General features: G+C 41.5%; 1 protein-coding gene across 1 annotated transcript; it reads right to left on the bottom strand.

Annotated features, from left to right (window-relative positions):
* Window positions 1-7: 7 nt before the first annotated feature.
* On the bottom strand, window positions 8-17,796 carry LOC149303685 (voltage-dependent calcium channel gamma-8 subunit-like). The gene is made up of 4 exons (XM_089480268.1): window positions 17,355-17,796; window positions 11,453-11,536; window positions 2,186-2,326; window positions 8-993 (listed from the first exon to the last, which is right to left on the bottom strand). Exons 1-4 carry the CDS (start codon window positions 17,575-17,577, stop codon window positions 332-334), a joined length of 1,110 nt encoding a protein of 369 aa, XP_089336394.1. The 5' UTR covers window positions 17,578-17,796; the 3' UTR covers window positions 8-331.
* Window positions 17,797-27,999: the final 10,203 nt, after the last annotated feature.

The following is a 27,999-nucleotide window of genomic DNA, read 5'->3' as shown; positions in this document are numbered from 1 at the left end:
CCCCCCCCCCCACACACAACCCATGAAAGCCCCTTGGTGAAAGTACTCCTGCTCCTCTCTTCCACAAGATGTAAGATGTGATCTCAGGTCCTATTGGTGGGTTAAAAAGGTGACACAAGTTCAAGGAGGGAGAGAGGGAAGGCAAGAGAGACAGAGACTGAAAGGAAAGAGAGAAAGGAAGCAAGGAACGAACAAACGAGAAAAAGGAAGGAACAGTAAGAATGGATTGTTTTCTCGCTTCACAACATTCTGACACTCCCAACATCCTTTGAGCAGTGTCTTCACTTCACCTCTTACCCATCCTACACCCTCTCCTCTCTTAACTCCTTCCTTACACTGGCGTTGTCTTCCTGTTGAGGGTGTTGGTGTTGGAGGAGGCATCTTTACCCAGGGTGCCAGTTGCCCCTGCTACGCTCGGCCCGGTTACTGTGACAGTCACACCAGGGTCCTTGGGGAAGGTGTTGTGCAACTGCAAGAACCCACCACCACCACCACCTGTACCCGTTGCTCCTGATGATGTTGCTGCAGTGGCTCCTGTCGAGGCTGTTTCGCTGGCACCGCCATAGAGGGAGCTGACGTTGGCCTTGGAGGGGTCCCTTGACAGTGTATACATGGAGATGTCGGTGGAAGGGAATCCCTTGAGACCAACCGGTGATGTTTCTCGAGACTGTGAAGGTTCAGTAGAACGAGAACTAGAGCGTGACCGGCGGCGGTATCGAAAACGGTAGCTGGGTAAGCGCAAGATGGCTGACGAGGAGGACGATGGATTCTTCAGCAACTCCGTGCGACTCTTGCAATGGGCCTCGCGGTTCTTCTCTATGTAGATGTTGACAGCTAAGACACCAATCATCTCAGCCAGGATGAAGGAAAGGCCACCGAAGTAAAAGGACCAGCCGTAAGAGTAGTGGCTCTTCTTCTCGTCATCCCGTTTTGTGCCAGGGTCTCCAGCGTTGGCGGAGATGTAAACGATAACGCCGATGATGTTACTGAGACCTGAGGTGTGGGAATGCACAAGAGTGGCATCGGGGAGGTGGTTGTGAGGTGGACAGATTGAAAAAAGAAAAGAGGGAGAGAAAAGGAAGAAGTCTGTATGTACAGATATATTCAAGAAAGATGAGTGGAATTAAAAGGCTCCAAGCTATGTTCTATGTTGGAATGGTTTCAGGTTAAAGCATCTCTCTAGAGTGGCAATACACACGGTGACCAAAATCCCTCCTTTTCCAGGACATGCCCTACATTTCAACCTTCTGTCCATGAGGAATTTCAAAATGTTCTCCATTTTGAAGATGACTAAGAAGCATGAATTTACATTTCTATGAGTGTTTTCAGTTTTTATTTGGGAATGTCCTCTGTTTTTCTTGAATGTCTTACATTTTGCGGTGTCTTGTCCTCCTTTGCGGTTATGACATCTGGTCACTCTGGGGATATGTGAAGAGCCACTCACATGTCACAGGTACCTGCCCAGTATGGCTCACCCCTGTGATTTCCCTCAGCACAATTTTATTAACTTACTCCTGACAAAGTCCTTGTGTCATCTAGGGTGGTGCTTCTCAGGCTATCTCTCGATAGGGACCACAGGTTATTGTTTTCAATTGTGCCAAGAATTGGCACCATATGTGTGCCTATTGGATGCAGTTGTTCTTTTCTTTCCTGGAAATTTCCCAGGGACTGGCAGCTGACAACTCAGGAACTGGTACTGATACAGGACCATCAATTTGAGTAGTATTTTGAGCAGCAGGCATGGAAGACAAATGCACTAACTCTTTTTAAGTCAGTACCCCCCCCCCCCAAGTAATTTTTTTGGGAGAAAACCCCTCTTTGGCATATGCCACCCTCACTCCAAATCTGCCAGAATTGTCCCCTATAGCTCGTTGAGAGCATTAAAAAATGATAGGAGGTGTAGAGGTAGGTATAACCCTCCAAGATCTGGCAGGATATCTGTACATAGATCTCAGAAAGTTGGCTGTTTCTGTTTTGAGGTCTGCAACTAGGACTCATTTCCATGCAACAGCTTCCTAAATTGCAGACCAGAACTCATGTTTATGTTAATATTGAAATAGCTTCTTGTGTCTTATTTCTCATCATTAACAGCAGAAGAAGCTTGAAGAGCAGAATGGAAACTGCATAGACCAAATCTGCTTCATAACTGTTACTGCAAAATCTAGGGCTTTGTCACACCACTCACCTGCAGCAACGAATAGGATGCCAGCACCAAGGATAATGTTGCGCTTAGACTTGTAGACACGACTCGCAGCTACGCAGAATCCTCCCAGTAACAGCAAAATAGCACTTAGAATGGGAAAGATGCTTGAGGCCCGTACCACACCTGGGGGGGGGGGGGGGGGAGACACATTTCTACTGTTATAAAGCAGAAGATAGCAAATATCCAGGAGCAGAGTTTTCCATGTCCAGAAGTATAATGGCAAGGATACTGTCCTGGGCTATCTTGATATGCTAGACTTCTACATGTTGAGAATTAAAAATAAATAAATAAATAAATAGATCTGTATACAGACAAATATTAAAACACATACTTGCACTCTCAAATGGTGAAGTCCAGCAATAGCTATTCCACATCATTCTGCTATGCTGTGATTTACAGAAGTGCTTTAACCAATCATGACCTCCCTTGAGTTAATTTAATTTGTATACCGAATTATGCTGATTGTAACAGGTTAGAGCTACAGACAGCACATGGTAAGTATTTGTGAAATAATATCACAAGGGTCCAGGGACCTGAACTCAGTGCTATCGAATTCTAGGATCTGTAGTTTTGTGAGATATTTAGCCTTCTCTATCAAAAACCTCCAAATTCCATGATTCCATAGCTTGAACCATGGGAGTTAAAGTGGTGTCAAACTGCATATTTCTGCAGTGCAGATGCAGCCCTAAAGTTACTTAGCTGCACTGCGGAAGCCAAGATAGCGATCTGACTGGGGCATGGACCATGAAACAGGGACTCTGTCTGTTAAGCAGGAACAATTGGAACATATGAGAGAGATATCTAGAGTAGAAAAGTAGATTTACGTATTATGCTCAAACGACTTAATCCTAACTCAACCAAATCAGATTGGATTTTTACAGGGACAACCAGAGAACTCTCTTGCCTTTAGGGTTCACATCTATTCCAAAATGTGATCTTCAGTTTCTCAACAGTGCAGACACTGGAAAGGAGGAAGGCAAAGGCAGCACTATTTCAGAGTTGTCAGTGTGTGTGTGTGTGTGTGTGTTTAATAAGGGGCAACTATACCCCTTCCTCCTTTTCCCACCTCCCTTCTGAAAAATGCCAGGAACATTTTGTCAAACTTACGTAATTATAAATACTCACAGGCAAAGAGTGGAGGGAACTGATTTACCAGAAAGTGAAGAGAGGAAGAGAACCATAAGAGCAGCTGGCCAGAAAATTATTTTAATTCATAACTGCTTGGCTGGCAAATGTTTAATTAAAAAGAAGAGAGTGGAAGTACTGTAAAAAAAAATTAGCATGAACTTAATTTTCAGGACAAGGCTAAACCCTTGGATTCAGATTTTGGTAGGGGACAACCAAGCATGTAGAAGTTGTCTTCATCACCTCTTCCTTTTGACAGCAGTCCCATGGTTGGGGGATCTGGCTGAAATGTGGTTGACATAGGTGCCCCCCAAATCAGGCCAGGTCACTCTCTGTGAGTACTAGGTTGGCAGATCTCAGAAGCTGGTCCCCAGTCTCCAGTTTTCAAGGGTCATCTCCAGGAGCGAACTGAGGATGGAAATTCTCCTGCTTTTTGGAGGGGGGGGGGGACTCAGCTCCAGGGAAGATGAAAGGGCTTTGTGCAAACCTGCAAATTAGCAAGGAGAGCAGCAGTTTGCTACAGTTTGCAAAGCTTAACTGATTTGTTGCTGCAACTTGCAAAGATTGGTGATTGGGGAGTCACATTTAAAATAGCATCTGGCCCATTTAGCTAAACAACCCATTTTCTATCTTAATGTTCAGACAGAAAATATACAAAACTCCAGGCAAGAGGAAAGGGCTTTGTGCAAACCTCCAGCTCAGCCGAGGGAGTAGTAGAATGCCAGAGTTTACAAAGTTTAATTAATTTGTTGTTGCAGCTTGCAAAGACTTGTGTGGGCTGGTGCTCTACGTATTTAGATAACATCTTGATCTGGAAAACAGCCCATTTATCTCAGACCAAGACGTCTTAGTTTGACACACTTTTTCTCTGAATTATAAACTATGAACTACTATGGTTGGAATTTAATAACATCAACAGGGGCCAGCCGTCAATCTCACGTGTTGGACCAGAAACTTCAGGGCCTGGAACAATCTTGAACTGGCACTGGCAGCCTCAAGTAAAGTCCTTCTGCCAAGAGAAGGATGATCCTGGGCTGACCCCCAAAACTATAGTTATTCTATCAGTCCTTAGGAAAAGTGAGATGGCTGCCCCAGACAGAAGATCAGGGGTGGGTAAAGTGCAGTCCCGGGATCCTGTCTGGCTGTTTTGTGACTCTCAGCCCATCCAGAATGGCCAAAAGAAAACTGGAGAATTGTCTCTTTTGGAAACCTTTAGGAATAGCAATTGACCTTTTTAAAAAGTTGCAGTGAAATGTTGGAGGACATTCTTTAGCATCACATACAGGCAGAACCAGCTTGGATAACGTGTGTTTTGGCTCCTTGTTTGTGGGACTCTTTCCCTAAGCAGACTCACTTGGTGCCAACCCTAATTTCATTCAGATATCAGATATAGCCTCTAATTCTCTTGGGGACCTAAGCTAGAGGTTTTGTTTTTCCCAGGGTGTGCAGTAGTGACATGGGAAAACAGACAACACCTACAAGAAGTCTATTTCTCCAATACCCTATTTCCCTACAGCCTTTATCTTTGTTACACCTGCATTGGGATTCTGGCAAAAGATTCTCCAAGACTTTTAACGTCTGAATCTCTGCTGCAGAGTTCTTAGTCAAATATTTTATGGTTCTTAGCGTGCCCCCCAGGCATTTTGAATTGAAGGGTGGTAGAGAAATTTTGGAGGAGGCAGAATGATGTGTTTTGAGTATCACAGTGGGATAACAGAGGTCATATCGCATTTCAAAAGAAAGATGAAAGGCAATAAGACAGAAGTGGCTTCTGGCTTACCTTCCCGCACGCCTATGAAGTACTTTGGCTCTACTGCTGAGGGAGATGATTGTAAATGCATGGCTTTTGTCCTGCTGGAAAAATCCATTTGGCAAAAGGCACACATCTATGACCAGCCTTCGACATCATGCAGGAAGGTAAGCCAGAAGTGCTTCTGTCACGCTGCCTTTCGTTTCTCTTTTGAAATGTGATAAAGCCCAGGTGTTCATATGCTTGTGTGTGAGTGTATGGCAAGACACACTCTCTCAGGCATTATCAGTACAGTACAGGCCAAAAGCCCTCCCTCCTTGCTCTGGCAGCATCCTGCTGGGATAACACACAGCTCAAACTATGGTTCTGATGTGAACAGTCCGGACAAATTCTGGCACGTACAGCACCAGAACTTAATATAACAAACCTAGGCCCTGTACAGATTGGCAAAAAGCGCTGGCCTGTGGGCAGAGTCAGGGCTGCGCGTCCCCATGTTTAATGTCTTAACGCTGCTGCCAAAGTGCCATTTTTGCGCATGCCAATCCACACGGCACACACCATGAGGAAGCACCTCTCGTGCTGCGTTCAAATGGTGCAGCACCAAAGGGGCGTCACCTCACCGTGCAGCAGCTGTGGCGCCCCTTCAAGGGCACAAAAAGGAGCTGCTTGGGGTGGCTTCTTTTTGTGCTCTATAGAGGCTGGATCAGTGGTGTGGCATGCAGCCCCTTAGTATAGCAAGCTTAATGTGAATTTTAAAACCTTACATCTTACTCCAGCTCTTCTGGGAAAACCTGGAGTCCTCTGATCCTGAGCCAGTGTGGCTGTCTGAATGCGTGTCCTGCTGAGCCACCTGGCATGTCTGCTGCTACTGTGAGTCACTCTCTCTGAGGTCAGAACAAGGCACCCAGGAGCAGTGGTATCACCCTCCCTCAGGGTGTCACCTGGTGAAGTCTGCACCCGCCACACTCCTCTAGTGATGCTACTGTCACTGGACACATCCTTTTGACCTCAGAGGTTAGTGACCCATGGTGGTGTCGATGGATACAGTAGGTGGGTCAGTGGGACATGCGTGCAGACAGCTTCCCTGGCACAGGAACAGAGGGCCAGGTAACTTTGGGAGGTTGGGACAGCTCTGTGACCAGATACTCAGGGCTGCCCCCAGAATATCCTGGCCAATGCAAACAAGCCTTCATCTTTAGAGGAGGGCAATGGCAAACATCCTCTGAAAAAGGCTTAGCAAGAAAACCCTCCGGATAGGGTCACTATAAATCAGAGTCAACTGTAAGGCACGTAACAGCAACAAATGCACATTTTTTTTGGAAAAAAATAAAAATAAAGAAATGTTCAGACTCTTTCCCTCTTTTTTTTCTTCGTTGTGGCCTTTGGCTAAAAAGAGAATATGAAAGAATTGAACTGAATTGAATTATTTCTTCTCTCTCCCCCTTGCCTTTGGTAGCATGACCCTGAGATAAATTCATGATTTGGACATGAAACTGTTCTTGACTGGCCCCATCTCTTCATATAATGCAACAGCTTTACACATCTTAGGCACAGAGGAAACTGCCATGAGGATACAAATGAATGCAGAATTTCAAAAGTCTCTTCCTCTTCAAATGAAATGGTGCGACGTTTCAACACTGTTGTTGCTCATATGGTGAGAATGATTTTTACACAAATTATGCAGGCTACTTTAAAGTGTAGTAGCACTGGATAGGGGGGTTCACATAAATTCATAATAATCCCGTCCTTCTCACCCCTCTATGTATACACGTGCTATACTTAACAAAAGGAAATATACTCATTTTTCACAGAGGCTTCTTGTGCAAACCATAGAGGAAGTGATGGAGGGAATGTGCCTATGTGGCATAGTGGTTTGAGTGTTGGGCTATGACTCTGGAGACCAAGGTTCAATTCCCTGCTTGGCATTGAAAACCCATTGAGTGACCTTGGGCAAGTCACAAGCTCTCAGCCTCAGAGGAAGGCAATGGCAAACCTCCTCTGAAGGTCTTACCAAGAATGACAATAGCAAACCTATGAACAAATCTTGCCATTATAGCGTCGCCATAAGTTGGAAATGACTTGAAGGCATACAGCAGCAGCAGCAGCAACATATCCCTATTATTTCACCCTCATGCAGAAGGTGAAAACACTTGCTGTGGTTGCTGATTTTTCAGCAGGGCATCTCATCAGTAATCATTTTCTTATCGGGTTTTTCCAGACAGGGCAAATGTGTCAGGAGGTTGCTGGAGGTTGTGGAATTTGGTGCCATAGATCTCTGGGTGCCTTATAAACATTCATATGACATTTCTATTGACCTGGGCGATATTCTGACAATTCATGGTACCAGTGCAACATTTTATGGCTACCCTCAAGTGGGTTTCTTTTTAATTCCAAGTCATATCAAAGTAAAAAAAAATGAAGTCAAAGGCTTTCACAGCTGGCATCCTTAGTTTTCTGTGGGGTTTTCAGGCTAAGTGACTGTATTCTGGAAGAATTTATTACTGACATTTTGCCTGCACATATGGCTGGCATCTTCAGAGGGCCGAAGATGCCAGCCACGGCTGCAGGCAAAATGCCAGGACTAAATTCTTTCAGGACACAGCCACATAGCCTGAAAAAACCACAGAATTTTTAAAAAAAATCTTTCTCTTTTTCCCTTCTTTCTTTTCCTCTCAATTTTTTTTACAGTTATGGTGCATTAGTACATTTGTGAAATGGCTTTTTTGCACTACAACATCTAAGGGTGCATCTACACAGTAGAAATGATGCAGTTTGACACCACTTTAAGTGATGCAGTTCCATCCTTGGGATTTCTAGTTTTACAAGGTCTTTAGCCTTGTCTGCCAAAGAGTGCTGGTGCCTCATAAAACTACAAATCCCAAAAATCTGTAGGATGGAGCCATGGCTGTTAATGTGGTGTCAAGTTGCATTGTTTCTATAGTGTTAGATGCACTCTGACGCTAAGAAAAATGTTTTTAACATTTCGGAGAAGGGAAGATGTGCCCTTCAAACCACAGGATGAATTCAGCAAACCAAATTCTGATTTTCAAAAACCTCTGGAACAGCGCCAGTGCAGATTCAAGAAATCACGGCAAACAGCTTTCCCAAAAATGGAACAAATGGATGCAGAGGCCACAATAACTGACAAAACCTGGCAAAATTCAAAGAACTATATCTTTTTTTCCCCTTGAGATCAGTCTGGAAGAGCTCTTTGAAAGTGAAAAATAAGGCTTTTTTGTTTTTTGCATCGCTTGAAAATATTAGGGATTTAATTTTGAGAAGTCTAAATAGAGTGCCCCCTCAAGGCTTTAAGATCAGCTTCAGAGACTACATGATTTACTACCATGAGATTTGCCTACAGTACACCCAAAGATAAAAGGAGGCTGATATTCCAACACAAGAAGATAGCCTGGTGAAGATTTATGAACTTGCTGAAATGGACAAACTGACATTATTGAATAAGCACAAATCTTTGATAAGTGTGAAAAAGAATCAGAAGATGTTCATTGCTTTTTTGAGACCAAAGCTGCTCCCAAACTGGAGAAATAAAGCAGTTTGACACCACTCTAACTGCCATGGTGCAATGGTATGGAAGTCTGGGATTTGTGGTTTGGTAGTACCCCAGAGCCCTCTGACAGAGGAGGCTAAATATCTCACAAAACTACAAATCCTAGAATTCCATACCATGGAGTCTTGGTGGTTAAAGTGGTGTCAAACTGCTTTATTCCTGCAGTGTGGCAGCAACCAAAGATGGGGAAATATATCAGTTTTAGGATTCATAAGATAGCAATACTATGCTTACAGTACAAATATGACTAGACTATCAGAATTTAAAAATATGTTAAAGCAATTGTGTGTTGTGGTCTCTAGTTGAGCAAGGGAAGTCATTACACATACTCTGCAGTTGTAGTTGTTTTTTGTTAGTATTCTTTGTTATGCGTGTACCTGTATTAGTTTTTGTACAGATGCTAGATGTTAGAATTAGGTAATTGTTGTGTTTGTATTTTATGGTATTTTGCTTTCCTGTATCGTTGTTACTGAATACAGTTTTAAAATGTTGACGTGTGTGTGTGTATAACTGTGTATTCTATAAGAATATTTACACACACATTGAAAGATCAGTCTCAGAGACTCTCTGGTCCATTATTGTAAAGATCTGATGACAGGGTACCATGGACAGGGGCTTTTCAGCACCACAGTTGCCAAGTCTTGTGGTGCACCCAAAAATGGAATGAGTGGGTGCAGCGGCAACATCAACCAGAAAAACCTTGCAAAAACCTAAATCATGAGAACATACTCTTTTCTAGGTCGGTTTGGAAGATGCTATTGAAGGTGAACAAGCTGGCAAATACTATATCCCTTGTAGATCTGTTGTTGTTCCAATCATTTCTGACGTATGGCTACCCTAAGGCAACCATATCATAGGGTTTTCTTGGCAAGATTTGTTCAGGGGAAGTTCGCCATTGGCTTCCCCTGAAACTGAGAGAGTGTGACTTGCCCAAAGTCACCCAGCGGGTTTCATGGCCAAGTGGGGAATCAGGGTTTTAATTCTAGGAACACTAAATAAATGCCTCCCCAGACTTTAAGATCAGCCCCACATACTCTCTGGTTCATCATTATAAAGATCTGATGGTAGGGTACCAGAGACAGTAGCTTTTCAGCAATGGCAAGGTTGTGGAATTCCCTATGGGAAGGTTCAACAAAAATCTTCCCTTCTGGTTAAAAAATTACAATTAGAAAGTGGAAAAAGGGCACTTGTTGACTTTCCCAGAGGAGAGGTTTGTACAGCTGTGGCACTGCTCACCAAGAAGACCTTGACCATGGGATCCATCAAATCAGATCCTTGCTGTGATTGACTTCTGCTCATGGTGCCATTCTGTTGTTGTTGTTGTGTGCCTTCAAGTCACTTCCATTATGGTGACCCTATGGTGAACCTATCATGGGGTTTTCTTGGCAAATTTCTTCAGAGGGGGGTTGCCATTGCCATCCTCTGAAACAGAGAGAATGTGACTTGCCCAAGGTCACCCAGTGGGTTTCATGGCTAAGCAGGGATTGAAACCACTACTGGTTTATAATGCTCTTGTGTATTTCTAGGGCTCTATTTGATTCTGGACCCCCTCTTTTATTGTTATTGTAATATATTTCTTTATTCTAACTTCATTCCGACTCTTTATTGTAATATTGACTTTTGTATTATTATTATTTTTAGCTATCCATATATCCTTCTTTTTAACCTCTTACATAGAGTCTTACAGAGGGATTTATCAGTTTTGTTGCATTCTCTGTATTGCCTAGTGTGGTGTATCTATATAGTTCTATTATATTTTTATCCTTATTTTTATATATTTTACTCCCATGTTCTCTGATATAACTGTTATTTAGAGTTTTACATAAAATTTTATCTTGTTTTTCTATTTTGTATTGTGATACTTTGAGATGGCCTACAGGCTAATCAATAAATATTGATTGATTGATTGATAATATATTTCTTTAAATGCAAGCTGCTCTGGAAAATAAAGGATATACAGATGATCAGTCATTTCCCATTTTTCCGGAGCAGCTGGAAATCTAATTGATGATGGATGCTATCCTGACTCATAGCCAATACAGTACTTCTTGAAATCTCTAAGGAATGCTCCTTACGTCTTAAGTCACATGCACACATGTATATTTCTTTCCCATTTCCTTCTGATCACTGGTGTGCAATAAAAATTTACCAGCCTCTGCAAATATCACCAGATATCACTAACCCTTCCCTTTAAATAAGGAAATACAGGAGCTCTTTCAGGAATTTCGATTATATCTAGGGCAGGGAACAGCAGTATAGTCACTTCTGTTGTTTTTGTCTTGCCCATTCAAGGCAATTAAATGACTGCAGAGCCCAAATTTGGCCTGAGTCAAAGAGTAGTTAGCATAATGATGACCGCAAAAGTGCTGGCCTGACCAACACAGGAAACCACATGAACAGAAAGGGGAATTCTTAGCATTTCTGACTCTACAGCCACATCTGGCTGCTGTCTCTTTGTAACTTGTCACGAAGCACCAAAATGAAAAGCGCTCTTGCCCTCTGCAATATGACAGACCCGTCTGAGGAATCCCAGATGCTGAGCAGCAACAGCTTCTCTCTTGCAGCATGGCACCCCCACCCCATGCTTTGCGAAGAAACCACCAGATCTGAGAGCTGATACATCCTTTTTGATATATCAGAGCTGCAGTCCATTCCTAGCTGAAACCCGAGGGCAGATTCTGTTATCTCAGCCTTAGTAATCTCTGAAACAAGAGGCTCCCTGGTATTCCAACCAATGGCTTGGTTTCCCTTGGTTACAGTGGAGACACAAGAGACGGGAATGAATAAGCCCCCTATTTATACGTACGTAGGAGGTATTCTGCGCTGTCGTGATCGTAGTCTGTGTCCTCTGGAAAATGGTTAATTTTTACACACACCCCTCGCTTCAGCCCTGGGATGAGAGAAAAACAAAAAAATGATCAGCATTCAAGATTTTAGGTTGGAGTGCCACTCTGATGCATTGCCCAGGAGGATTACCTACCACTCATCCAAGATTTTTCATGGCATACAAGTCTCCATCAAATCCCAAACTTTAAAAAAAAGCTCAGCGCTGGTCTAGCCACCCTGACAAGTTTCAAGCCAGGCCCTGTGGCAAAATGCTAGCCCAACAAACCATTTGAGGAACTGGAGATTACTGCATGGAGCCTTAGTGATGGTATTGAAGTGGAATTACAACCTCTGCGTTTTGCATGATTTCATCACTCATACATTCAAAATCTGTTCTTATACTATTATTGCATGATATCGCATTAACGAGAAATACCTGTCAATGCGAAATTGTGCAATAATAACAGTATAACAACAGATCAGCAACGCATGAGTAATGACACTGTGCAAATTCCACTTCAATTCCATCACTAGCGCCTCATGCGGCAAGTGCCTCCTAAGACATTTTAATGTGGTGTTTTAAAATTGGTTTTAATTTTTTTGTAAATGTTTTTTAATTTGTTGTTGTGGACGCTGTCTTGAGTCCTCGCCTGGGAGAAAGGCGGCATATAAATACTGTACAATAAATAAGTAAATGGGGAACCTTCCTCAGTCCTTGAGTGGTAGAGGAGATATTAACATTGCCCATTCTGATATATGTACTCTTGGTAAATTCAGAAACATGACTGGGTAGTTGTGTAAGACCGTATATAATACATGTAGAATGTGCCTGAAAAGGATATTAAACTTTAATATGATAGTGTTGTGTTTTAAGTTTTTTATCACTTAGTTCAATAATTCTGTCTTGCTTTAATGTTGCTTTTAACTTTGGGTCCCATGTTGGGAAAGAGGCATGAAATTTATTTAATAAATAAATATTAGTCACAGAATTCCTAGCTATAATGGCCAGCGGACATATCAATTGGAAGTTTCTAGGAGTTTCAAGTTTAAAAAAAGAAAGGCAAAACACTTTTCCAAGCTCTGACTAGATGAGATGGATATGTGGTCTGTTTTTAACCATTGCACCTCCTGCTTCACCCCTCTACTAAACTTGCTGATTCCTATCTTCCGCATGCTATGGCTTAGAGAATTAGGTTTCTTCTACATGAGGGCTTTTAACCACAGTCAAAGCATTTATCAGTTAATTTGGAACGAAGGTCTCTTGCTGTGATTCCATCCATATTTACTAAAATCACAGAGCTTGAAAAGTGACTTTTAAAAGTAATTATCTACAGTCACAGTTTCAAGCTCCCTAGAAGTAGTTAGTTATAGTTGGAGATGTGATTATTAAAAACAACTCTTTAATTTTGTGTTTACATTGACTGTGATATAGGATCTCGATTGCTGTAATTGAAAAGAAACATTATAAAGTTCTGTTTCGGTGCAAATACAAAATAAATGTTTTAAAGATGAAGCAAGTATTGAAAATGTAATGTGGTAAAAAAAATTGTGTTGCAGAACATGCAGTAATGGAGAAACAAGCAGCCAATGCATGTTAAATCCTGCAAGTCAACCATTTGATGAATGTAATCCACCCAATCATTTCCTCTCCTGATTTGCAGAGCTTTAGCCATTCTGAAAAGGACTCTATGGGTTCAGTAGTCAGGAAGAGTAATTGTGGTAGCAAAGTGAGGAAATGCAGGGCAAGTAACATGGAACAGAAGGAGTTCCCCAACCTCATCACCAGTTGCTTCATAGACCACAGGCCCTTCCTTCCCAGCAGCTGGATCAATACCAGAAAAGCTGGTGGACCATCACAAATCACGATGCTCAGTCACAGTACAATATAGGATTTCCTCTCAATGCAAATAGCAACTTTGGTGTGTGTGTGTGTGTGTGTGCGTGCGTGCGTGTGTGATTTTTGCCAGGATTGTAGAAGGAGAGAAAAGGATGAACCTTGCCTACTGCAGTCTGCAGTACTAATATTTATCAGTGCTATACCCCTCAGCAACTCTTGGTTCAGTTTTTTAAAGTCTGTTAAGTTTTTATGATGCACATCTGTTTGGCCCTGGAATGATATGGGGACTGCAGATGAAACAATGGAATGTAACAACTTGGCAGTGATGCTGCCTGGATTCTCCCAAAAATCTAGGAGAGATACAGGTTGGATGTGTCTCTGAACAAAGATGCCCAGATATGGTCAGGTAGTTATAAACACCAGCATTTTGCATGTCTACACACCCTATGCTGATTTACCATTTTATGCTTTACCTTTCTCCACATGCCATTCATTAACTAGGTACATGCAGGAATCACCTGGAAAATACATCTAAATCCACATTTTGTTTCCTTGTCCATTTGAATACCCCTTTCTGGGAGTTGCCTAGTTCCTATAAGAATGCAGTCCCTGTAAAAACAACAACAACAACACTTTGTGCAACTCCTTTTGCCTTCAGATGGTCAGTGAAAGTCAAAACAAGACTCAGCCAGGTTACAGAATCCCAACTGTGCACCTACCTGCAAGCTGCTTTGGGGAATTATGTTTCAAATTAGCTAGGCCTATGTATTATTTTATTTTTAAAATCCATTAGCCATTTCTGTATGCCTCTCTGCTGGTACTTTAATACATATACTCAGCTGGTGCCGGGAGTTGATATTAGTTCTTTTTATCCAGTCTGAAGGCTTACCTGACCCATGTAACAGAGCATGTGTCTAAACACTGGGGTCTTAACAAATTTAATGGAAGCTTTAGAAAAGCTTTGTCATGGCATAAACCTCAGTTCATACATGCTCAGATTATAAATTATTAAATATTAAAGAAGAGTAATTAAATACATGGGTGATGATAGCTTACAGTTTAGAAATATAGACAAACAGAGCCTTGGAGTCTGTCTTGCCTTCAAGGTTGGAGGTGCAAGCACTTGTCAGCATGAGTGAAGGAAAGGATGTCAGTTTTGGAGAAAACAGCATGTGAAAGCACCTGAATTTGCCCCGCAGTATGGAAATGAGCAGGAGGAAGAGAACAGGAGGCACAGCGTCTGCAGCCTTGTTCAAGACATCGCAGCATTTAGACTTAAGGCACAGTTTCCGGGTGAAAACCTGGGCTCTCTGATTGAGTCTTGTGTGGGCAACGTGGCAGCCTGTTTGCTGTTATGTGGGTAGGGTGAGGAATTCAGGAGTGAGAGACTGCTTCATGTTAATAACGTATATTTATTTAGAGCCACTCTAAAGCTTGTCTTGACAGGCAGACTGTGTGGAAGGCTGGCTTGTAGACTGCAACAAACCCATCTACACCTAAGTGATGGGAATGGGAATAACCTTCCGCAGGATCCCTGATCAACTGTGGAATAGAACTACATCTGGCCACAGCATGTGGAATAGAACTACATCTGCCATAGGATGTGGACTAGAACTGCATCTGCCATAGCATGTGGAATAGAACTACATCTGGCCATAGCATGTGGAACAGAACTACATCTGCCATAGGATGTGGAATAGAACTACATCTGGCCATTCACCAAGCACTGGTCTTACTATAGAGCTGCTGCATCTCTCCCATGGCTATTCCATGCTTGGTGGAAGGCTGGAGGATAGGCTAGGAAAAGTGTCTGGCTAAAACCCTGTAGCCAGATGCAACATAACTACATCATTTGTTAAGTTCTTCTGGGATACTCATATAATAATTTTGTGTCTGATTACAGGGATATAGCCAGATATTCCTCTGATCTCCCCCTGCTTACCACCAGGCATGGAATGGATGTGGTGGGTGGGTGTTGCGTTCTCTACAATAAATGTGGGAGGAAACTTTGATCAGTACAGAGGGCAGAAGGGAATACCAACTTCAGCACTGACCAAAAACAGACATACACAGGCATAAGCTTAACTTACACCTTGTCTATGCCACTAAAAGGAAGCCACCCAATATACACAATTGGAAAAATAGTGGTACATTTTGAAAGTCGATAATGTACAGATGGAAAAAATGGAAGGGAACATAGACACATTGGCTGAGATCCCATGTTGCTTTAGCCTAGTACATAACTGCCAGAGGAGTTACATGGTGCAACCTCCATGCTGAATAGCAATGTAGCACAAGGCATGTGGACCAATGGTCAATGCATATGGCTGACAACCATTATGAAACTGCAAGGCATAATGTGCAGAGGCAATGTGAATATATACTTTAAAGTGTCAGTGCATGTGCAATGGTCCCACATGTACAATTCCACTTATAACACTGTCTGCAGGGTGTTACTGTGTCATTGCCAATTGCATTGTATTCTGCTGTTTTCAAAACCTATCTTCATATTTCCCCCTCAGATCTGAGTTGTGGCATATCGGCTTGTTGTTTAGTCAAATGTAATTAGTGTATCAACTAGTCTGATATGGATTAAGAAAACATTATTGAAGCTTTTCAGAACTTACTGTGCTTTTAGTTAGAGGCTTTCTCCTTCTGCCTTTGTCTCCTGTTTACCCTTGGTCAGCTTCTGTTCCCCATTAGGACAAGGACATTTGATTACTGTTTTCTTCTCCTTTTGTTTTTTGCCTCTCTTATCATTAACATTATTTTACAAATAAAGTAATTAAAAAATCCTCAAGTATTTAAATCAGTCTTAAATTTAGTCTTAAATCATGAGAGGAAATTAGTATCAAAATAAGGAGTAGGGCATGAATAACTGAAAGGCAGTTAAAAGATTCCTTCAGTGATGCTGATGTTGCATTGCACAGGTAGCATTTAGAGGCAGAAGCTGCAACAAGAAACCTCTAATTAAAGTTGCAGGGGAACTTGGATTAATTGGCCTTTATAGAAAGATCTTAGCCATAACAGCAGGCATTGCTGGGTAAAACAGATCTACATTCAGTGCCATGTGGATTAACCATTTGAATTCTGCTTTCAGGTAATTGGGACAAAAATAACTCAGCAGTACAAAAAGCCCCAATTGTGGAAGCAAATCGGTGTGCTAAACATTTTCTTCAGACTTCTTGACTGTAAGGTTGTGTCCTCTGGCACTGGCCAAAGGTAGGAATGATACAGCCCTCTAGATGGTTGTTGAACTACAAGTCCAAACTCAGCTCTCCATGGTCTATGCTGGGTAGGGCTGCCTAGGCATATAGTGCAACAATTCACAATTCCCCAACTATAGTGGTGTATATGTGCCGACAGGCCCAGTTCTGTGGCCCCTGAAGCCCCCCAAGAGACCTCCGACCCCCCTGACCTCCTTATTTTAAAAAATGAGACTAATTTCCCAGCCAAAATATGCCCCTCGAACAGCCACAGAAATGTGGTGGTTTCTTTCCCGTCTACTGCCTCAAATACTCCAAAAATGAAAACAGCAGCCTTTGGGGGAACCAAACCTGAAAGTGATGTTTCATCACTTGTCCCAGAAATTACTGCTCACTGACAGGGGAGCATGCAGGAACCTCTATTACTTACTCATTTCTGTCTTACTGGATATTGCCTCCATTAAGGACTTGACTCTTTATAGGCATTTGCCATTTGCTCCAGTTTGGTATAAAATCCCCTGTCCCCCTACATTTATTTTCCACCAGATTTTCCATCTCAATAAAAAGTGTTTATGTTCTTAGCTATCACCGACTAATGTTCTACTCTCACACTACAGAAGTACAGCCGTATTATTCCATTTTAACCACTGTGGCAACATACTATGGAATTCTGGGATTGGTAGTTCAGGGAGGGGCATTTAGAATTCTCAGCCAGTGCCTCACCAAACTACAAATCCCAGGATTTCATAGGATGCTGCCATGGCAGTTAATGTGGAATCATAGCACTATGGCTGTGCATTGTGAATCAGCCCTGGGTTTCCAAGGACTGGGTTTCTCACCTTCTAAGCAACATATCCTCCAGAGGCCTGAATGGGTAAGCCCTCCAGGGTCTTTCTTATCCTTCTGGGGAGTTTCCTCAGTAGAGATGTTGGTGGTATTGCAGATGAAGGCACGGGCGTATAGCCAGTAATCTGTGCCAATGGCGATGATCATGAGGCCAAAGGCTGCAAAGGCCCCCACAGTGGTGAGTAGGATCTGGACACCTTTCTCACACCAGACCATCCTCTCCTCATTCCAGCGCTTAAGTGACTCCAGCTTGGCGGTGAGAAACAAAATAGCACTGATAGATGCAAGCAGTAGCAACAGTGGTAAGGAGGGAGGCCTTGCTGACTACAGCTGGCTTCCTCTTAGGCAGGATCTGGAATACCAATGGCTTTTTAAAAATGGCAGCAGGGGAGTGCCTTGACCTAGTTCAGTGTGTAGAAGAAGTCTTGGCAGAGGACAGGATTGTCTTAAAAGTTCTTCCAAAGACCTTGGAAATGCTGTGAGAAATGCTGGCAGAGGTTCTTCGGGGCTGCTTCTGAAATATTTAGTTCTCCTGGGAGCCCCTCTTCAGATATGCATCAGGAATGACGTCAGATGGATTTTTCTTTTCTCTTTCTTTCCTTTTTCTTCCTTTAAAAAAAAAATTCCAAAGAAGTGGCAGAAACCGCCTTGAGAATTTTTTGGAGAACTGTTGAGAACTTTAAGAAAGAATACTTATAAAGAACTTTCAGATAGCTATCCAGAAAAATATGGTGGAGCACACAACTGGAAAATGATGGAGTGGACAACCAGCAGGCTGTGGAATGGTAAGAATAGTTGGGGATCTAGAGAGCTTCTAGACCACTGATATGAAAATCCTGATGAGCTAATGGACAATCCTCTGAAAGGCTTCTACTACAGTAGGGCATCTAGATGCCTACTGATGGGGCAGCAGAAGGTGGCTATGAAATATCTAGATACTGACTGGAGATTTTCTGAAAACTTGCAGGAACCTTTGCAGAGAGCTGCTGAATGATGTATAGATAGCTATAAGGAAGCTGGTGGGGAAAGCTAGAGGATTTCTAAACTGCTTGTGTGATCTTCTGAATGGATGATGAGGAACCTGCAGAGGTCCTATGGTAAGATTAGAACATTCAAAGATGCTTTGTTGTCTTCTCTAAAAGCTGTTCCCTCTTCAGCTACCCAGCTTCAAGGAGTTTTCAGGAATGTTTGTGGATGTTCTCAGTCTCTTCACATCCAGTTTTGTGGTTTCTTTCCCTTTTCTTGCTTTCCTGTCCTCTGTTTCTCTTTTTTCAAATCCCTCTTCACTTGAGAAAACTTGAGTTTCAGCTGCTGCTCTTCAATTAGAGGCATAGATTGGCTTAAGGAAATCACTTGAATTCTCTCTCTCAAGTTGCCAAGGACCCAATTAGTTGTGTGGCTGCATGATTTCTAGGGTTAAAAGAGGAAAATGAAGAGAGACAGAGGGGAAAAAAAGAATTGATTAAGAAAAAGATGTATAAGGTAAGCATTCCCTGATGTCCCGAGTTGACTTCAGGACATTCAGGTCTTTAAATGAAACACTGGTATATTTACATGTAAGATTTCCAATGCAGCTGATTGCTAGCATTCTCAGTAATGAGATAATAAAATCAAAACAATTAAAAATAGCAAGAACCAAACAAGCTGGAATAGATAGCAGAACCAGCCAGTAAAAGAAAATCCAATGAAAACATCAGGGATCTCAGATATCATTCAGAGCCACTAAAGGCATGGGAAGGCAGGGGAAACATTGCCTGGTATGTAAAATGAATAACAGAATTAACAAACTTTATAAAATTAATAACAGCTGTGCAAGTTTTGGGACTGAGAGAGAGTTCCATGGCTTTGGCACTACCTCTGAAAAAGTAGTTTCTGGGAACCATCTTATGTACACTGAAAGGCAGAAGGAATATTCGGAAAAGGGAGTGGGTTGAGGCCAAGATGACCAGATGTCCTCCTTTTCCAGGACATGCCCTCCATTTCAACTTTCTGTCTAGGATAGATTCCAAAATGATCTCCACTTTGAACATGACTAAGGAGCATGACTTTATACGTATGTACATTAGTGCTTTTAGCTTTCATTGTGTAATGCCCTACATTTTTCTTTAATGTTCTACATTTTATGGTGCCTTGCCCTCCTTTGTGGTTAGGACATCTGCTCACCCTGGATGAGGCTGATCTCATTGGCAGGCAATGTTATTTGGGGGGAAAGGTGGTTTTTCAGGTGGTCAGGTATCTGGAAATCATATACTTGGGATACCACCATGGCCATTGCCGCACTACAGAAGTAATGCAGTTTGACACTGCATTAACTGTCATGGCTCAGGGCTATGGAATCCTGGGGTTTGTAATTTAATGTGGCACCAGAACTCTTAGACAGGAAAGGCTAAATATCACACAAAATTACAAATCCCAGAATCAATCAGGTCATGTCAATTAAAGTGGTGTCAAACTGCATTAATTCAGGGTAGATGTAGCTCTCATGACTATTTGGATCTACAGCTATAACTGTTTTAGGAGAGAGAGAAAGTTGGCAAACTGACATTTCTTAGACTTACTTCAGCCATGGAAACCCTCCTGAGCAAATCTTGGCATCCAGCAACAACAAATATTATTTTATTTTAATTTTTACCAGCATTCTTTAACAGATTGAAGGCGTATCACCCCCCCCCCCAAAAAAAAAAAACAAAAAACAAAACCTCAGTGTAAAATTATTTGGGATAATGTTTGGTGAGCTGGTGTGTAAAATTAATCAAACAGAAGTTCCTAGTCCTATGATCTTACTTCACAGACACACAATGCCTCCCACATTCCTTCAGCACCACAGACCAGCTGCCTTCTCGGAAGTTCTCAGACTACTCACCTCCTTTCTACCCCACAAGACTTTAAAGTGAGATTCAAGTGAGTCATCCCCAGAACCATCCATTTGAGACTTTCTTGTATTTCACCTAGAATTTTGTGCTAAGGGGAAATGCCCCCATAGTCCCCTATTGTCAGGACTAAAAATTTGTCGCAGAGACAACTGGTGACAAGAGGGAACTGACATAACTGAATGTATGTATCTGTATACCAAAAAAGTTTTAAAAGGAGCATACAGCAACCCTACTCATAGAAATTTAGATGCCAAAGAGAAGGGAGTTGTCACAACCTTCCTCCTTATGTGTTTGCGTTTCTATGTACAGGATTTCATTTAATTCTTTTTTCTTCTTCTCTTTTTAGTTTAGAATTATTCTCTGATATCCACCCCTACCATTTCACTGACTCAGTCCAGAAAGTAGTTTCTGTTGTTGTTATGTGCTGATGACAACTTGTCAAAAACCTTATCATAGGGTTTTCTTGACAAGATTAATTCAGAGAAAGTTTGCTATTGTTATTGCTTTCCTGGGAGGCTGAGTTTGCCTTGTCCAAGGTCACTCAATGTGTTTTTCCTGCTGAGCAGGGATTTGAACTCTGGTCTCCCAGACTCCTAGTCCAATGCTCAAATCACTACACCACACTGGCTCTTCAGTTAATCATCATTTATAGGTTTGAATATAAATGAAACTAAGATTCAATTAATCTTGGTTAATCTTAGTTAATCTTGACCCAAGTTCACTCAGTGGGTTACTATGGCAGAGCAGGGAGTTGAACCCTGATATCCTAAAGACCTAGTCCAACACTTAAACCACTATACTCCATTGGCCCATAGAAAAAAGATTTACCTCTTCCCCTTTGCTCTTTTTTATAGGGATATATGTAGATTAGCTTGAGCAGTGGCTCAGCACTGAAAACAAATTTCAGCATTTGAATACCAGGCTTTAATACAGTGGGCCCTTGGTATCCGCTGGGGTTTGGTTCCTGGACCCCCATTGGATACCAACACCTGTGGATGCTCAAATCCTTTTAAATACAGTAGTGTAATAAAATTGTGGCACCTATATAAAATGGCAAAATCAAGGTTTGCTTTTGTATGTATGTATGTATGTATGTATGTATGTATTCATTCATTCAAGCTGTGTATAAGAAATCCATGGATATGGAGGGCTGACTGTATTAGAATACCAGGTTTGACAAACTGATACCAAAAAGAGATATCTCCATTACAGAATTTGCAGGACAACCATATAGATTACTGCTGCATCTTTTGAAGTCAGTTTGCAAGAGAACATAATTCTATTTTTCTAGCTCTCTTACGTACTAATTGTATAACTGAGCCATCATTCTTTGGTGTGGCAAACTTGAGAGAAGGGCATTTATTTTTTTCCACAAGCTGGGTGACTTGATATAAGGGTCTCTGAGCATGCACCAGTGTGTTCTTTCCTAGGCTGCATCCACAATGCAGAAATAATCCAGTTTGACACCACATTAACTGCCATTAAACTCCTTAATCCTTTAACTCCTTTAACCTACTTGCCATGGCTCAATGCCATGGGAGTCTGGGAACTGTAGTTTGGTGAGACATTTAGTCTTCTCTGTCAGAGAGCTCTGGTGACACAACAAACTACAAATCTCAGATTTCCATAGCATTGAGCCATGGCAGTTAAAGTGGAGTCAAACTGGATTATTTCTGCTGTGTGGATGCAGCCCTAAACACCACCATAGCAGGCCCATATGAATCTGAAGTCATAATAAACTGATTTAATGGAAAGAAAAGCTTAAGTTTATATAAAATTTGTAGCATATGCACCTTTGATAATTGCACATATTTTTGTGTGTGTATGCGCACACTGGTCCACTCTGCATTGCACACATGTTAGTTCATATCTTGTCCTTGTTGCCTAGTAGTGGAGGACACAGCAAGCAGAATTAAAAGAAAATTTTACTTAATTTTTTATTTTGCTTATATCATATACCTCCTGTCTCCTTAAACATACCCTACACCCATGTTTCTCTACTTTTCTTTAAAAAAACAACACCTGTGTTCTGTTTTGATCAACATTAACATATCACACCTTATGTTTTCTCTAATAATTTTATTTGAAATGAATTCTGTCTAAGATCAATCGATCACGTTATTTATGTTTCATTGTTTCCCCCAGAATGGGACACAAGATGGCTTATAGAATAAAAAGAAATACAAGTAAAATTGCACATAGCTAAAAGCATACAAACTGTTAAGATTAAAAGAATATTAAACCCTCTGTAGAATCAAAACCACACAAAACTCTAATTTAAAAGTGTTGATTAAAAACAGCAGAACCTTAAAACAGAAAACCTATTAAGTCAATTAATCAGTTCCCAAATGTGTGCTGGAATAGGAAGGGCTACAATGACAGGGCTACAAGCAGAGAACCAGCCTAGTCTCCTTAGTAGAGTTGCCAAACTGAAAACTGGAGACAGCTCTTGTGTGTATAATGGTGGCGTAGAAGGGAGAATTTCAGCAGCAGTACAGGTACTGTACTTTAATGGTTGAAGAGAAGAGGGAATTTCAACAGATGTTCACACATCAGGTAACACTCCAGAGACTAGAACATGCAACAATGGATGCAAGCTCCAGGAACAGAGATCCCACCTCAACATTAGAAAGAACTTCCTGACAGTAAGAATTGTTCGACACTGGAACAGACTTCCTCACAGTGTGGTGGGGTCTCCTTCCTTGAAGGTCTTTAAACAGAGACTGGATGGCCATCTGTCGGGGATGCTTTCATTGTGAGTTCCTGCATGGCAGGAGGTTGGACTGGATGGCCCTTGTGGTCTCTTCCAATTTTATGATTCTCTACAACCATTAACAGTAACCACCTCCAGTTTTGACTCTGGCAACCCCACTACCTAGGAAGGGTGTGGCAGTTAAAGTGTTGTCAAACTGCATTATTTCTGAATAGTGCAGGTGCAATCTGACACAAGCACCTTCTCCAAAGATGTTAAGATTACACGCAGGTTCATATGGGAAGATACAGTCCTTCAGTCAGTGTAGTCCTAAACCATATAGGACTTTATAGGTCCTAACCAGAGAGCTAGTGTGGTGCAGTAATCTAGCAACACTGGATTTCAATTTTGGAGACCAAATCCCTACTCAGCAATGGAAACTTCCTGAGTGACCTTAGGCAAGTCACACTTTCTCAGCCTCAGGATGGCAAAGGCAAAACCCCCTTAAAAAACCACTCCAAGAAAACCCTGTGACAGGATCGTTTTATGGTCACCGTAAATTGGAAATTACCCCCAATTTACAATCCCTTCCAACTTTATGACTCTACAATCCTTTATGACTCTACAATCTACTTTACACTGCAGTATAACTCAAAGATAAGGAAAAATGATAGATGTATAATTATGTGTCATAGGATGATGCAGTAAGCTGTGTACTAAGAAAGCAATAAGCATAATTTTTTCCTGTTTTCCAAATAAAAATAGTACTGGATGTGTATTTTAAAACCACTTAGACCTCACTTGAAATCCTAATACACACACAAGGTGTGGGGGGAAGCACTTATCTGTGGTTGGGAATCACTACTTTACAAGTTCCTACTCCTTCTTTCCCCTGGAGATTATCAGACGGGGGATAATGACAGGAGAAGGACAGGAGCGAAGCATGACGCACCTGTCCTTATTGCACGATTGTGCGAAGATGATCAGATGACATTACAGTTATCCTATGATTATCTCATCAATGAAGAGGAATTGTCCCATCATTTACCTCCATTTCTTAATAACGGGATAACCTCTTGATACTGAAATGACGGGACAATTCCTCTTCATTGACGGGATAACCAGGGGATAAGCACCATGTGTCTGATAATCTTCACATGATCTTTCAATAAGGATGGGAGCATTACCCCCAACTCCCATTTGATAATCTCCCCTGTCTCTTCCCACCTTCAGCATCCTGGGTAGTGGAAAAGCCCAATAAATGAATTTTAAACAGATACCAGGTAAAAATGTGGTTACCATTTGGTAAGAGGTTATCTGAACCCACCTTTAATGGTACGGAAGCTCTTGATGATTTTGCAAATGAATGTACAGAAGCTGCTGATTACTTTACAAACCAATGAATTAAGCCATTGCTACATGAAGTGGTAGTCCATGGGCCAATGTTAGTTCATGAGCCATCAGTTGCTTGCTAGTCCATAGAACCTCTCCAGAAATGAAAGAAACAATTGTAGCTAATGGTTACACATATGATATTGGTCCCTGGAACCATATTTTCCAACAGTCGTGATTTAGCAGCGATAGTCTCAATGAATCATCTGTCATCTCACTTTTCCAGTTGCTTTTAAAATGCCCCATTTTCTCTCTCCTCCTTCCACTTCCCCCCTTTGTCCTCATCTCGCTTCACTTCCTGCAAACTATGAATTCAAAGTGCAAAAGTAGTTTGTACTAAATGAACTCAGCAGGAGGGAGATGAGAAGGCAGAATCTTGCCCTTCCCTGGAGAGTGAAGCAAAAGCAAACTGCTGTAACCTCTCCTAGCTTGCCTATTCTTCCTCATTAATAACTTCTGTTATCTTGACTGCATTCTGATGTTGCTTGGCCACATGTGACCTAATTTTCCATCGGTGAAATATTGGAAGGTATAGGGCATGTTGGGCAAAAATCCTTGTTAGTCCCCAGCTTTGGCTAGTTTGTTGTTGTGTGCCTTCAAGTCGTTTCTGACTTATGACCCTAAAGTGAAATTGTCATGGGATTTTCTTGGCAAGATTTGTTCAGAGAAGGTTTGCCATTGCCTTCCCCTGAGGCTTAGAGCCTGTAACTTGCCCAAGATAGGTTTCATGGCCAGGCGGGGATTTAAACCCTGGTCTCCAGAGTCATAGTTAGGAAGCACTTAATTAAGCTGTACATTTCTGAACATGCGCGAAGGAACAGATTAGCTCAAAGGTATTTCCACCAAACCTTACAAGAGATAATTTGGTTGGACTTTAAAAACAACACACACACAACACACACACACACACATATGCGCGCAAGGCTGGAAGCATAGAATGGGGTACTTTATTGTTGTTACTTGAGCACAGATTGGGAATATCACCTAAATTACCAGGCAAAAAAAATGGACAATATCTTTTCCTCCTATATCTCTCTCTACTATCTCCTAGTTTTCTTTTGTCTGGTTAAATCCTCTACAGTTTTTGCTTTGGGGTCTTCCTCATACTGTGTTACCTCCATCCCTGGTCCTGCTAATGTTTTGGAGCTTTGCTTCCAGACCATTTAAAAACCACAGGGATCTTTCCCCTCCCTTCACCTGCAGAACCTGGCTCCAGAATGTTTTCTTTCAGTGGTCGGCAATCCTAACAGGAAGTGAATGAAGGCAAATATTAAAATATGGACTATGGTTACAGTTTCCGAGGCTTTAATTTTTGCCTCAGGAATGTAGTGGTGATGGGAAAAGCACTGGGATTTCCTTTTTCTTTTTTGGTGTGGTGCTCATACAGTACACGTTGCCTAGGCCAAAGCCAGCCTAGTGTTTAAAAGTGGGTTCGTGCCTTTTTTCCTCTTTGCAGTAATGCAAAATGGTCATCTTTTTCTCTTTGTTTAAATGTGCACATTTCTTTTTGAGTACACTATGTTAAAATATTTTAGAAATAAATAAAATATATCGGATAAACTTATTTTCTGAAAGAAAAGCAAATAAAGCAAAGCGTCTACTAGTAAAGGAACTCAGGATGGTTTTCCTGCTTTTGTTTTGTTTTTACGGGGAAAATATAAATGGAGGAACTGGAAAAACACTTCTTCAAGGTCAGGCCATGGCTCAATCAAAGCATGAACACAAAACCTTTACCCCTCCATAGCTTTAGTCTTCTAGGTCCTTATCCACGCTTGGTGTCCTCCAGATAAAATGGTATCTTGGCTACCCACCCTCTTTCTTTCTCATCATATGAGTTACTTGTCATTATGGAAGACAGAAAGCCAGCCTAGTGTTTTTCTTATCATACGTAAAATTTAACCTATGTGCCTGTACATACATGTAAGATGCAAATATGAATTTAAGTATCATTTGTGAAGCCAGCCTCTAAATGTGTCCTTGCTGGACATGTTTTACTCATGATATATACTAATCTTGCCTGTCTGGCAGAAGCTGAACCTAATATTGGAGTCATCTTGTACTTGGTTTGGCAGACTTCTTAGCAGATGCTACTTCTCTTGCGAAGAACTCATGGGTCTCTTTCTCTGATTCCCTGTGTCGAAATATTTCTATTGTACTTGACTCTAGTGTTTCTTAGTCATCCAGATGACAACAAGTTACAGCCTCCTTGCAAAGTTCTGATTTTTCCTACCAATTAACTGCACAACCGTAACTGATGCACATATAATGAGAAAATAAGTACTGTACCTATTAAACAGGTACAATTTAGAGGAAACAGAAAATCAAGCAGTACTTCTATGCATGACTATTCAGAAGGGCATCCTGCTGAGTTTAATGAAACTTACTTACAGGCAAGTGAGTATAAGATTTCAGAATTTATAACCATGCCTCTTTTACTCTCTGGGCCTCAGTCCTCTTCTAAAAACTGAAAAGGCCTGACCTTCACTGCACCTATTTCAAAAAACGACACCAAACCCCCACTGGCTTGACAGAAATTTCAGCGGTCCTAGGGCCTAAGGACCCTTCCTATGGTTTGATTTTTCAGTTTTCCACTCTACGCTGCCTCTAGGGAAGCCAAGAGTTGTAGCTTGTAGCCCTCAACCCACAGTGTCTGTTCTTTTGCTAGAGTGCCCCAGGTGGGTGGGAAGCAATTTGTCTTAGCAGTATCCATGGATACCATTTATAAAATGTTGGTACCAGCTTTTCTCCCCCCCCCCCCCCCGCCCCCCATCACTAGGAGCCTTGAGGCCTGGATAGAGAATAACAGCTTGTGGAGATGCAAATTAATAGAATAGGCATGAACCAAAGTACTTCAGTTTGATGCCATCTTTTATGACCTTGGAGCTACATTTTTAAATAAGGAATCTGCTGTTGTGCGATGGGTAACTGAAACATACAAGATAGTCAAGTATGGTCTGGCTGTATACTTTAGAGTTACGATGGATGGATCACTAAATCTCTTTAGATTGTGCGTAATATTTGGATACCTATGTTGTTTAAGGGGCTTTATAACTAGCCTTTTCAAGGCATTTTTTTCCTCTTTGTGATCTGTTGTTTCACTTATCTAGTAGCTTCTGGTAACATTATGTGACATGACCAAAACAGTCAAAAATGAATTTGAATTTCCCTTTGGAGTTTGGATAGTTTTTGTTCAGTCCTTTTCAGCTATTTCATGCAATTCGTTCAGCCATTTTGTCTGATAAGTGAAAACTTTGCTTGAAAAAGCCAAGTGAATGAGCCACTCACTTTTGGATTCAAACCAACGAGACAGGAGAAATTTGAAGGACAGATGGTGATTTGCCCATCAATGAATGAGTGTATGTCAGTTTGTAGGTTGTTAAGCAAATAAAGAGTTAGAATCTATGGAGGAGCAAAGGCAAATAGGCAGGTAAGTAAGTAGGTAGATAGTTGATGGTTTATGAATGAAGTGTAGGTTTTAGAGTACCGGTAGTTGGCTGGACAAATAAGAAAAATGAATGGATATAATGAGGAGGAGAGTGGGATGCAAAAAGGGGAGATAAGGAAAATGTTTAGCTGAAAAGGTGTGCATAGAGATGAATTAATTAATTAATAGATAGGTTGATAGAATGTGTTTAAGATGAGAGATAGTTACAAGAGAGAGCGGACAGACTTGACCTTAAG

The sequence above is a fragment of the Sceloporus occidentalis genome, unplaced genomic scaffold, assembly GCF_023333645.1.
Source record: "Sceloporus occidentalis isolate IW3139 unplaced genomic scaffold, rSceOcc1.0.p SCAF_14, whole genome shotgun sequence".
NCBI classification, from domain to species: domain Eukaryota; kingdom Metazoa; phylum Chordata; class Lepidosauria; order Squamata; family Phrynosomatidae; genus Sceloporus; species Sceloporus occidentalis.
This window is presented reverse-complemented; position numbering and strand designations above follow the sequence as displayed.